This window comes from Rhinatrema bivittatum, chromosome 4 (genome assembly GCF_901001135.1).
Source record: "Rhinatrema bivittatum chromosome 4, aRhiBiv1.1, whole genome shotgun sequence".
NCBI classification, from domain to species: Eukaryota; Metazoa; Chordata; class Amphibia; order Gymnophiona; family Rhinatrematidae; genus Rhinatrema; species Rhinatrema bivittatum.
Genome location: NC_042618.1, coordinates 239,082,167 through 239,095,972, shown reverse-complemented (window position 1 = coordinate 239,095,972; position 13,806 = coordinate 239,082,167). Strand labels below are relative to the sequence as shown.

At 44.5% G+C, this 13,806-nt stretch overlaps 1 protein-coding gene across 2 annotated transcripts in view; it reads right to left on the bottom strand.

The window, feature by feature from the left end:
- LOC115090608 (WASH complex subunit 1-like) overlaps positions 1-13,806 on the bottom strand; it is a 161,863-nt gene that overhangs the window by 32,005 nt on the left and 116,052 nt on the right. For both annotated transcript variants that reach the window (XM_029599948.1, XM_029599949.1), the window contains exons 5-6: positions 6,547-6,680; positions 4,355-4,490 (exon numbers count right to left, since the gene is read on the bottom strand). In XM_029599948.1, coding sequence (XP_029455808.1) covers positions 4,355-4,490; positions 6,547-6,680 — 270 coding nt within the window. The remainder of the gene's footprint in view (positions 1-4,354; positions 4,491-6,546; positions 6,681-13,806) is intronic.

Below are 13,806 nucleotides of genomic sequence, written 5' to 3'. Positions count from 1 at the left end.
CATGCTTGATCTGTGGTCTTCTCCCTCCCTCTGCAAGGTCCTCTTTGAGGTCAACATTCAAAGTCTTTGTCCAAGTAACTTTTCAAATTGGAGATTTAAATATCCTCCCTGTCTCACTTCCTACTATGTGGCTAAATTTTTATCTAGCTAACTCATTACCGCAAAAAATGTAATCAGATAAAGAGAGGCAGTGATAGAGAAATTCCAAAGGCCTAGTTAAATTTTAGCTGGCGAGTGCTGATATTTAGTGCTACCCAGCTTAAGTTTGCCAGGTAAGTCTGGTCAGAGAAATACCTGACAAAGTTACCCAGAAAACTTTATCGAGGTATATTCACAGCAGAACACTTATCTGGCTATGTATAACTTTACTGTTCACCGGTTTACTTAATATTGACCTCTTTGTGTCTATCCTATGCATGCTTGAATTCTGTTACTGTTTTGGCTCCTATAAACCTCCACTTGAAGTCTGTCCAAGGTGTCCACCACCCTCTCAATGAAGCAGTATTTTCTCATTACTTTTGACCTCCTCTGCCTTCAGCTCATCATGCACAGATTTCATCAAACAGGCAAATGCTATCTCAGTTTTTAGCAAGAGGTTATGCCTCTTGAATCATTAAATGTGCTTTCAAACAAGTTCTGTTTGTTAACTGAGATCTCCTGTTTCTTCCACAATCTAGGGATACCCCAGACCATCTCACCTGTGTACTTCCCTACTCAGCAAGAATTAATCACTTCTGTAGCATCATTAAGAAGTATTAGGGTACTAAACACCCATACCCTTTTTCAGGTACCTCCTCGTTTTGCCTTTCATCGCAGTGGGAATCTACGAAACTTTTTGGTCTCATTGAATTAGACTCTCATACACCATCAGAAATGTTATACACTGGCCACGCAACATATGGTCAATGCATAGCCTACACATATTCACTTTGTCTGAGAACTTTCACCCATCCTATCACTGGGAAACAGTATGCGTTAAAACACTCCTTTTCATGCCTTCCCAAAGGGTGGTCTACATTATTTTAGGCCCTTGCCCACTTTTTTATGTCGGTAAGACTACCAGACACTTGAAGACAAGGATTTTTGAACACCTATCTTGTATCCACTCCTCTCGCCCAGAGGTACCTTTGGTTTCCCATTGGTCAGAAATTTCATATATCCTTGATGATTTCCGTTTCTTTGCACTAGAGGTGGTTCCTCCATTGAGCAGAGGTGGTGATTTTTCCTCTTTACTGGTTCGCCATAAACAAAATTTACATCCTACAATCTTTATCCCCCCATGGTCTGAACCGGGAGATAGAAAGGGCCTCGTTCCTTTAACAACTCCATTAAATGTACCCCACCCCCACACTTTTGAAGTTTTGGTTTGGCCCCTCCATGTGGTCTCCTATGCTTTGTCTGTGGAATATATTTTTGCCTTTTTCCTTAGAGGGTGCTGATTGGCTATTGATTAAATACATCACTATCTTGCCTCCTCCCTCTCTTGGAGTTCCCTCAGAGGTTTCTCTGATGTTTTACCTGCTGATTGGCCACTGTTTGCAGAACATAACTCCTCCCTCCTTGGAGGTTCCCTCTCTGACACTTTTGCTTCTGATTTGTCCCTATACTATTTGCCCACCCCTTTCAGATATATGAGCTTTGATTGGCAATTGAATGCTTCTCTGATTGGCCAACTTTTTGGCATGTTTATTTTCCCAGGGTTTGTTCTTGCATAGCTTATTTAAATACCTCATGATTTTCCATTTTGGTAGACTTCTCATATATGGACACTGTTGAAAATCATATGTATGTTGAAACATTTTACTTTGTTCTCGCTTTTACAATATCTACTGTATCACTGTCCTGATATATGTTTTTACTAATAGATGTAAGGTGGTTTCCGCCTAACGCAGTCCCTCCCATGAAACATGGAAATCTTTGAACTTTTGAAACCCTGTAGAATTTTTGGACAGTACTAGTGGTTATTAGCATACAATTTAGACTTTGTCATACAAGAATTTTTAACATCATACAGCAAGGCTGAACGAAGGAAGCATTTATAACTAAAAATTATTGTGGAGCATGAATTCCTACAGCAAAGCTGTAGCATATAATGGACAAGCCGTAAAGCCCGTTAAAACGGGCTACATCCCTCTGTCTCTCACCTCCCCCTCATTCTCTCTCCCCTCACTCTTCACCACCCCCCTCCCCCACCCACTCCTCTCCACCCTCCCTCTCCTCTCACTCAGTCCCCCCTCTCCCTCCCACTCAGTCCCCCCTCTCCCTCCCTCCCACTCACTCAGTCCCCCTCTCCCTCCCTCCCTCCCACTCACTCAGTCCCCCTCTCCCTCCCTTCACCCACCTCCATTTCCTCCCGGCGCCGTAAGCGCGACTTCCCGCAACCCTCACCCGGCTCCATTAACTCCTCCCGCTCCTGCCGGCAGATCTCGGGGGGGGGGGTCACTCCCGCGCGCGCGGCAGTGACCCCCCCGAGATCTGCTGGCAGATCTGGGGAGGAGAAGTAGCGGCACCGCGCGCGGTGCCGCTACTTCTCCTCCCGCTCCTGCCGGCAGATCTCGGTGGGGGGGGCGCGGGAGTGACACCACCCCCCCCGAGATCTGCCGGCAGATCTCGGTGGGGGGGGGGGGGCGCGGGAGTGACACCCCCCCCCCCCGAGATCTGCCGGCAGATCTCGGTGGGGGGGGGCGCGGGAGTGACACCCCCCCCACCGAGATCTGCCGGCAGATCTCGGTGGGGGGGGGCGCGGGAGTGACACCCCCCCCCCGAGATCTGCCGGCAGATCTGGGGAGGAGAAGCAGCGGCACCGCGCGCGCGCGCGGCGCCGCTGCTTCTCCTCCCGCTCCTGCGGCCCCACCGCCATTTTTTTTTTCTGATCGACATCCTTGCCCGCACATGCGCAGTAGAGCTGCGCTCTACTGCGCATTTGCGGGCCGTCGGTCACAGGCCATTTATAAGGTAGATTGCAGGTGATGTCAAACAAATCAAGTTAGTATCAGCTAGGCAAAAACTTAGTTATTGGACACCTAAAAATACTGTGAACAGGCAGTTAAGGTAGCATCTTGTTGAGATTCTGAGCAGAAGGTGTTAAAGGTTACCATACAGCGTCATTAATCCAATGTCTTGGTTCATTCCATTAATTCTAGATTTCAATAGATTACTCATATTAAGTTCTCATGTCTTTCTTTCCTGTATATTTTTTTAAATTGCAGGTTGGAAGCTATGTTTTGGCTGGGAAAAGCACTGTCCCATAGGTGTGTGGAGGTTCGGGTCAGAGTGTATCAGTAGTGGTTCATCCTGGTTAGGAGGGCCTATTTGGGTGTCTCATGTAACGCTTGGTGGGGCACGTCTTATACTGGATGAGGTACATTACAATGCTGGATCTCTAGTGAACATTCCATTTACTTCTATGGATTTGTACTTCGGTGTGAAGCTGACTGTGTGCATGTGCCAGAATGTCTTCATTTCTTTTTATTGCAGAGTGGAGTATTTCTTGATTCTGTTGCCTGGTTAGATGTTGGTTTGTTCCTGATATAAGTAAGTTGGAGATGGTTGTAGATCACGGTGGGTTGCTCAGCGATTATGTTTTTCATACATAATAAGCATACACTGAAGATCCATGAATTCATCTTTGAGATTTTCTTTGTATTAAAACAAGTATTCTCTGGGTATTTTTATGGCATGTGCAGTTTCTCTGTCTGAGTCTGCTGGAATAGCCCTGTTGGATGACGGAGTTGCAAAGAGAGGTGAGCTATCTTTTAGTATCTTCTTCCAAACAGATTTGATAGTATTGGACAGCCTTACTGTAAAATTGCAGATTTTTGTGTGTGGCTGGGTGAAAGCTGGAGTTGTGTAGATATCTGTGGACTTTTTGTACGTGTGTGTGTGAGCATTTTCTTTTGTAAGTTTTATTGTCCACCACTAAATGTAATGGGCAGTAGAAATGTTGTTTTGATGTTAGTCTATTCACAGTGGATGTGGGTAAAGTAGGAAGGATTTGTGGTGGTGGTAGTTTATCTCATCCAACAGCATGAGTGGTAATATTGAAAGAATGGACTTCCATAGCCATCTTACAAATTAGGTCATTGGGAAGGATCTCATTTCACCTCTCTTGAGAAAGTGGGATACTAGCTTTGCTTTTCTCCCTCACCACAAATTTTCCAACTTTCAATAACACTGCAAAAGCCTTGCTGCTACATGTAAACAAACCACAAATTTCAAGCATCTAGGACAAAGGAGAACCTCTCCTTCATTAAACTAGGCGCCTTGCACATGACATGACAGAAGGCCTGCTACTATCATTGGAGACATTCCACCAAGTGCTGCTTTCTCAACAGTTCACTTTCCTGTGTCTTACCTGTCGCTCTGACTGCTCTCGCTTGCTGATAGACAGCGGTGCATCAAATAGTTTCTCTTCAGTCTCAGTTTCCAAGGTCATGTGGGTTTTTGTTACTGCTCCTGCCAGTGGATCCAAGAAAACATACTTCTTGTATCTGGAGACAGAAAAACAATGGCTCCTGAGTCATGGAGGAAAGATTATATGGGAGAGGAAAAGGTCAATTGACCTAAATAGCATTCCTGCATATTGTGCTTTCAAAATGTTTCTGCATTTCTACTGACCTATTAGCTGACAAACTTGAAACTTGGAGTAGGTCGGATAATGGGAAAGTTTGTTATCTAGACTCAATCAGTATATAATAAATGAAGCTAGTGGAGTAAGAAAGAAGGAAAAACAAGGCAGAATGAAGGTTAGAATATTTTTCAAAATGAACTGTTTAACCATCCATAAGGAGACAGTGGTGGGCTCAAGGTGCTGAGTGGCATAAGTATGGCATGCAGGTATGGGGATATATGAGAAAGAGGGTGCAAGTGGGAGAGGTCACTGAGGTCCAAATAAAGCAATTGACGCTAATTGAACTTGTCTGACTTCAGAACATCATATAATGAAAAAGTTATAGTTGGTGGTCGAATAATGTGCAGTGCCATTCTATCATTTCTCTCTCTAAAAATAAATCTAGGGCTACTTCTCATCTTGTCTACTTCTGTCCTTACTGCAACCTTCTTTTGATACCAGTCTCCAAGTTACCTTTCAAATTTTCTCTTTTCCAAAATCTTTAAATAAACCCTAATCTCTACATACAAGCATAAAGGTTGATTTTAAAAGCCCTGTGTGTGCCAAAGCCGGGAGAGACGCAAATATCTTGGGTCGGCGCACACTGCGCGGATTTCAGGAAGCATGCGAGCACGTATGTATCTTCCAGTATGCACACACATCAAAAAGGTTTAAAAAGGGGCGGGATCTGGGCGGGGCATGGGAATTCTGGGAAATTGCCTTGAAATGTGCACATCAGCATGCGCACGGGTCCTCTACTGTGTAACTTTACTTCTGCGATGGATGGTGTGTAAGTATTGAAAAAAAAACAAAAAAAAAACTAGGCGAATCAGCAGGGTTTTAAGGGTCAAGGGTAAAAGGGAGGCTACATAATGGAGGAGGTTAGGAAGTCCGATCCATTAACTGGGCGAACTAGAACAAACTGGGAAAAAGAGCTATTGCTTCGGCGTGCGTAGTTTTAAAATCCCCCCACTTACACAATAGAGCCAGCATTTGCGTGCACATCCTTATAAAATTGTGCACACTTACTCGCGTACAGCTGATTTTGTACCATGCACGCATATATGTCCATATCTATAGAATGGCCGCGGTCATTCGTGCGAGCCAGCATACACATGTACATATACGCCCACGCGGCTGTTTAAAAGCTACCGGCCCCTACAGCAAGTTTATATGGGACCGTGATGCCTGTACTCTGTCAATTTGGAAATATGGGCTAAGCATGTTTGAACCATGGGTCATCACAGAGAAGAAGAGCAGCACAGAAGAGGAAGCTTCGGTAGGACCAACCAGAAGAACAGCCAAGGGGAAGACTATCTGACAAGTCTTCTCCCCCAATTTCTATCAACCCCCAGTCCATGTCTTACTGCCATCTAATTCCCAGTCCTCACTCCCCATTCCATCCCCACTGCATCCGTACTCCTTTTTGGGGGTCAGCAGGAGAAGAGCGGCACTTTATGACCATATGTAACCATCTCTAGCAGGCAGTTCCAGTTTCTCATAGGCCCTGCTGGAACCTCATGAGAGAGCACCATTCTCCTCCTGCCAGCTGTGGGGAAGGAGAGAGCAGCAGAACCAGAAAAGCGATGGTAACCAACAAAAGTTGTACAAAATGCCTATGCATAGAAACATTCTAGTAATGAGATTTACACCAAGTGCAATAAATGAATCTGTAATAGCGCAAGTGGGTTTTTCCCCTAACTGCTGGCTCCAGAATAGGTATAAGGCACTCTTTTTCATTCATGATTCCATCCTACATAGGTCTAGAATGAAAATGGAGAATCCTTCAACCTCAAATTATCTGCTTAATGATGGATAAGTGAATCCAAGACTTTATATCCGAGCTTCTCCAGTTCAGGCAAATAGGTCTGTATTACAAAAGACTACTGTGCCTTCAGTAAAACTTTAATCAATTTTTCTTCTCTTCAGTTACTTACAAGTTTTCTGTCGTATTAAACAATAACAAGGAGCTGACAGAGTTGATATTCCTAGGAAGACTGCCCAGGCCTCCTTCCTCATCGTCCTCATGGATCCGTGTGTTCATGTAAACAGGAAAGTACTTGAGCTTCTCCTGGAAAAAAATGAAGCTAGATCACGTACTGGTGCCACATTACACAAAGAATCCTAGGTCCTGGATGTAGCAACAGCCACTTCAGCAAGGCAGGGTCAAGGATGAACTGCATTATGCTAATAGTGATATCTTTGTGCCTCAGGCCAGATGTGACTAAACAAATAGATCTGACAACTGCTTGCAACTACTATTTATTTCTATATTGCTAATCCGTATGCACAGCACTGTATAAAAACATGAGACAGTCCCTTCTCAGCACAGCTTACAAGACACAGGGTAAAAGAGAGTTTGGGTATTTCACTTATTACGCAAATGGTTAAAATTAATAAGAATATAAGTGCAATAATCAGAGATTAAAATTTGAAAGTAGCTTCAAAAGGTGGGTTTTTAAACTGGATTTAAATAAGGCATCGGCATCTCACAGCACCACTGTGGTGCTGTGAGATGCCGATGATCTTCTTGACCATTAAGATTTGTTTTGGTGAGAATGCAATCATGGAGGAGGTAACTGAGCAAAAATGGAATAGTGATGATGAAAAAACCATTTCCTGGACTTAGCCTACGTAGGACCTGCATATACTTACTTTACCCAATTAAGCTAAAAAATGGTGTGCACTGCCATGTTTGTGAAGTTTGAAGACTGGCTAAGGATTTCAACTGTTTAAATTAATGTACTAAACAGAACAAAAAAAAACAACTATATATAATCAAAGGGGAGCAAGCCAAACTACATGAGTACGTTTCTAGGCGCTCCACATACAGTGGTGGTGGTAAGTACCTTATTTTTTTTCCACGGTGATCATGACCCACCACATGACCATGGCATTCTTGCGGGATACTGCAGTGATTTGCCATTGTATTCTGCAGCCAGGAGCACTAAGTCTTCCCAGGTGGTTTCCAAACCAAGTACTAGCCAGGCTCAACCTATATTAGTTTCCAAGCTCTGACGGGGGGGGGGGGGGGGGGTCAGACTCACTCAGATTGGCATTGCCCAGGCCACAACCTACAAAAATATTGAATAATATCTAGACTACTATAGCATCTGGTGACCTTGAATACCAACAAACTACATTTACTTTAGTCACAGTGTCCTCAGCTATTGTTATTTTATAGCTTAAGGCTACACAAACAGATTTTTCATCTTAAGGTCAATAGCAACAGTCATTTATATGTACATATCAAGTTTTTGGCTCTTTTCCACTTTTGTTACCTAGTAAAAATATTTGAAATGGTGTTATGGTGCCTTTTTTTTTTTCCCCAACCAACCCTGACACTGCATAAAGCTTCTTAAATTGATTTTGTAATATCTAACGTCCCCCCCTTCCCAACTTCCTGCACTCCCCCACACACATGCATAGGACTTCTATGTTGCTATCAGTCCTATGACAGGTGGCTGGGGTTGGAACCACTGCATGGTCAACCTTAGCAACCATCCATCCAGCACCACTATGACAAGCTATATTTCACATACCTTCTTTTCTTCTTCTACTGAGAAAATCTATTTTAGAAAAATTAGACAGAAAACAGGGTTTCTTTACTTTAAATATTTCCCTTGTCTAGCAGTTTGAACCAGTACAGCTAATGCTTTGAGCTAGAAGTCTGGCTACAGCAAATTACTTTCTTTGTGGACAATCAAACATATGTATTAAAAGATGAGCAGAGAACCAACCATGGACTTTGATGTACTTGACAGTCATCTCAGATTCAAGCAAAATAGTAAAAAAAAAAAAAATTAAAAGAACAAAATTTGGAAATAGAGGTATCACTCGCTAGGCTGTACAGAACCAATTTTTATTCACTCGGAAAATAATTTTGATTATTGTACATGGGATTTTATGAAGAATGAATGTCTCTCACATCAGCAAGTGGCCTAAAACCTTTGAGCCTATTTCAACTGAACTACTGCACTCCCCTGCTTTCATTCACAAAACAAATCCATGAAATAGATGCAGTAATAAAAGGGAAGGAACACAGCAGTAAGTAAAAAAAAAAAAAAAAATTATATAGCCTGGGAACTAACTCCAATGAACCTCAACTTATCTCAGCACCCTAGCAAATAAAGGCTTCATTTAACCTAATCATAGACATCTATTATCAAGACAAATTACAGCAAGTGCAAGCTACAAGATTACTAGGAACGCATGCACAAGTGTTCAAAATACCTCAATAATAAAAATGACCCATGTCTACCCTGCATTTTCCTGTGTAGTTCTTTGTGGTGCCGGAAATCCAACACTTGTTCTTGTCCATCAGGCTTATAAAGACTAGTCCTGTAACAAAGATTATCTTGTTTGATTTCCAGGGAGTGGGCAAAATAGTACACGCAACTATAATCTTTGGTTGACCAGGAAAAAAAAAATAAAAATATGATCAGCCATGGAGGAGGCCATGCCTCAAATCTTCTCAACTAGAATTCGGTCCTCCTTGCAGACTTTAGAAGATGAGTTACAAAAATGAATTATACTTCTGTTTCTAAACACATCAACAGTTTTGAGTGACTTAGCCTCTCTACCCCCTTTACAATAAAAGGGAGCCTTTGGACTTCATCAACCCCCTAATTTACCATTCTATTAAATGCATTTTGCTCCCCAAAACTACGAGTACAATTTCACCTTAGTATATTTGTTTCAGTTGCACTTTCTGGTATAAATGTAGGTTTTAAACCATATACGGTCTCTTATTGACAAAGTGGATTGTTAGACAGGGCTCCTGTAGAGTTTCCTATATAAAAATACTTCTAATCTGTGCTAGGTTCCAACTATAGTCTATGATTACCTGCATTAAAAAAAGGTTAAACCTCCAAAAAATAGAGAGAAATAAAATAATTGTTTTCTAAATAACAGATTGCCTACGTAATGTTTAATACCAAAATCCTATATAATCCCATAATTATTATACTATTAATCACTCTTATTCAGCAACTAAATCCCATCCATGCTCCGACAGATCTCTGTTGTCTCATTCACTGTTGGTAGCTTTTATAGGATATATTCAATTATTATGTGATTCTCATAACACTGGTAGCCGTGATAACAGTGTCCACTTGCAATCACCCAGCAAGACACTCACAATAAACTTACACCACACATTGATTGGATCAATAAGGCCGCAGCTTTATTCTTATTGTTAATACCAAATTACTACCTCCTGTATCTGAGCCACAAAAATCAACATACTAAACCAGATCACCTCTTTTCTGCCGCTGCCTTTTATCCAACCAAGACAGCCATCTTTGCCCCTCTAGCCTCTGCTGTGTTTCCAAACAAGGAGGCCCTGCTGCCCAGGTTTCACTGTGCCCAAATTATTACCTGGTGTCCTGGTTGCCCGCTTGTCCACCATCTACTGACATATCTGAGGTAATGTCCTGCCACCCAATTCAAAACTGCCTGTTGGCTTGGGTACTCACCACAGGCACGAGGTAGTGTAGCACTTGCTTCATGTCCCCCCAAACTGAATAAGCTGCAGCCTCTGAGCACCAATTAATAAAATATGCTCTCCAAAGGCTCCTGTAGTGTATAATTAAAAATTCCAAGCTAATATCGGAGAGATGTATTCTTCTTGGTCTGTAAAAATCTTCACATTGCTTGTCTGCCCATTCGTGCATAATCTGCCTGCCTCCCAGCCTTTGTACGCAAGCAACAATCTGCTGATTACATTTTTTATGCCCCCCTGTGCCATAACTTTATGTTGCTCCATTTGATACACAAGATCTTGTCTAATCATATGGCCGGTCAATGAAGCTAATGCAACCATATCTCTCTTGATTACCTGTATCAACTGTTTGCACAATAGATTCCCCAAGTCATTGCCTCCAAGATAGATTATGAGAGCATCCGGCACAGCGGGTATCTGCATTCTATGCCTCATGACAGGCAACAGTTCTTGCCATCACATGCCACATCTTCCCAACTAGGAAAAATGGATCCCATGTAGCACCAAGTCAAAGCGTGGCCCATAAGTTTGTTCTTGTGTGCGCCTGGCTGCCCAATGGACGAAGGAATGTCGCACAATCCAGACCATCCTTTGCCCCTGGGCAGCTCTGCAATGACAAGTTTAACTAAATCTGACACCGCATCTCACATACAAAAAACTTCCATCGTCCTATTCTTTGTATAGTATTGGAGTTTAGGCCATCTGCGTGGCACAGGTCGCTGCACCTTTCCTAAAGGCGTAGGTACCGAATTTGTTGGCATCCAATCCCAATTTGTTTAAGGCTAACAAATATTGCAGAGAACTAATATCTGATGAGAGGTACTGAATCATCATGTATTAGCAAATGCTTACTACCTGTGTGCCTACCTGCCTGATAAGCTTGCAAGTTCGTAATAGGACACATAACCTTTGATTTCACTTGTTTCAAACATAGCATAGTGCCCCTACCAGTCTGATCGGTTTTGGATCTCTGTATAACTATGAAAACGAATTGCCCTTTCACCTCATTGTTGTGCAGGATCATACCATTGTAGCCTAAATCCTGCTTTGACACAGCTCCAAGCTTGCTCATCCGCAAGACACCGCAAAAGAAAAGGCTAGCCGAAACAAATTAGTTTTGAATTCCAATCCACATATTCTGGTAAAATGTGCCTCTAATTCCCTGGCAGGAGCCGGGTTCTTCTTCATAAAGAAGAAGGGTGGAAGCTTGAGACCCTGAATAGACTCGCAGTGACTCTTAAGGACCGTTATCCACTGCCACTTATTAGCGAACTATTTGATCGCCTGCAGGGCGCACAAATCTTTACAAAATTGGATCTCCAAGGGGCGAACAACCTTGTATGAATCCAACCAGAAGACATATGGAAGACCGCCTTCAACACAAGAGACAGCCACGAGGAGTATGAAGCAATGCCATTCGGGCTTTGCAGCACCCCCACAGTATTTCAGAACTTAATGAACAAGATCTTTTATATTCATTTGTCGTGATATATCTGGATGACATACTAATATTCTCCATAGATCTAAAGTCCCATCGTTCTCACGTCCAAACCGTCCTCCAACGTCTTAGAGACCATCATCTCTATGCGAAATTAGAGAAGTGTATTTTTGAACAACCCAGTCTTCCATTTTTAGGCTACATCATTTCCAACCGTGGCTTCACCATGGACTTTGAAACTCCAGGTTATTCGAGATTGGCCGCAACCAGTGGACCTCCGCGCCCTACAAAGATGCCTTGGGTTTGCAAACTACTATCGAAACTTTATCGCTAACTACTCCTCTCTAGCCGCTCTGCTTACCACCATGACTAGGAAGGGTTGTGACCTCCAAGTATGGAGTCCCAAAGCCCAGTCAGCATTCCATGCCTTGAAGGAAGCCTTCTATTCCGGTCCATGTCTACGTAAGCTGGATCCTAACCACCCCTTCATAGTCGAAGTCGACGCATCCACCATCAGAGCAGGAGGCGTGAAAGGATAAATGTGATGTTAGTTTCATCAGGAAACAGCGAGGGTTGCAGTGAGAGCTGCATATCGACAAAGGCGTGGATCCCCATTAAAACAGGGTGGAGCTGGGAGGGCCAGCAGTGCCCATAAGGGTGAGTTTTGGGCCAGACACCTTGAGTTGACCAAGATAGACTCCTCCAATTGAGAACGTAGTCCTTCCACGGAGGAGGCCAATGTTTCTAGGACCTGTTGTTCTCGGACATGATTAGCCAGACCCGGAATGGCTGGCAAGGCAGGAGACTCCGCAGAGTCCATGGCCTTGGCAACCTGTTGTGCTGGAGGTGGACCCTTGGCCTGGTGCAGGATTGGTACGGCTTTCTGGTCGGACCCAGAGAGCACCTGCCACCAGGAGGCGGAGCACACAAGGAGACAGAGGCTAGCTGGAGCTTCATCAATAACAGTCCGGGGTTTCCGCAGGTTGAGCCCTTGGGTACCCGGACCTCCTGGACTTAGATGGGCCTCCGGTGGTCTCCTGGAGAGGTAGCGGAGAGGTGTGCCCACGACAAGCAAGGGCGTATGGCTGATGCAGAGTGAATGAGCTAGACTTGAACCGGAAGCTCCAGAGACCTCAGGGAGGCAACAGTTCAGGGAGGTCCTCCGGGCGAGACAGGCAGCGCCTGTAGATCTAGCCAAGTGGAAGCCATGGTTGGTTTCCAAGCAGGTTGGCCTAATGGTAACAGGAGGCCAGAAGAGAGTGTCCGAGTGAAGCGCAAGGGTCAAAACCAGAATCAGTCAGAGTGTAGTCAAGGCGAGGGTCAGTTCCAGGCGGCAGACAGTAGAATGGTCAGGCAGGCAGGGTTAGGTTCCAGGCGGCAGGCAAGAGAATGGTCAGGCAGGCAGTGGTCAGTTCCAGGTGGCAGGCAGTGGTCAGTACCAAAAAGTCAGTCCGGAGAGGTACTACCTGGAAAGGTTACAGGAACACACGGAGCCACTGGGAACGGAGGACACAGGAACACGGAGACACTGGAACACGAAGGCAAACTCACTGCACCAACGGTGTCGACCAGATTTGCCAAGGCGAGGTCCTGGGGAAAGGGCCTTGCCTTAAATAGTGCATCTATGTGACATCATTGGGAGGCACCCCCGCGGGTTTTCCCGCCCTGGGCCCTTTAAAGGGCTGTAACATCGGGCGCGCGCGCCTAGGGGCGTGGCCGAGGACACCGACGCCAGGAAGCCCCAATGGTAGCTCCGCTGTGAGGAGGATGGCGAACTGGAAGCCCGAGTATGCCGTGAACTGGCTGCGGTCGCAAGGGAAGGGTGCCCGGAGCTGGTTGACGGAAGCACGAGGTGAGCAGGGCCGGTAGCGGTGCCAACGCGACCGGGACGTGCAACAGGTTGCTCATTTTGAAAATGTTTTTTCCTAATAACACTCAAAGGTTGCTGGAGAACTGAAGCTATTACTGGAATAAGTTTTTAAGAACTACTTGCCTGAAGGCATTGTCTGTTTGAGAGTCCAAGATCTTAGCAGTAGCATTTAACAAAAGTGTGAACAGTGGACCAGGTAGTGTTACGTGGCACAGGTTTTTTCGTGTGCCCTTGGGCCTCGGCCTGACCCCAGACGAATCTAGGACCGAACCGAAGGTTGGTGACATGTCCCAGCATGGCAGAGACATGGTCTTACCCTCTGCCAGGTCTGCAAGCTCCCAAGGCCAACAAGATGATTTTGGGAGGTGAACAGTCCTCCGACCGTT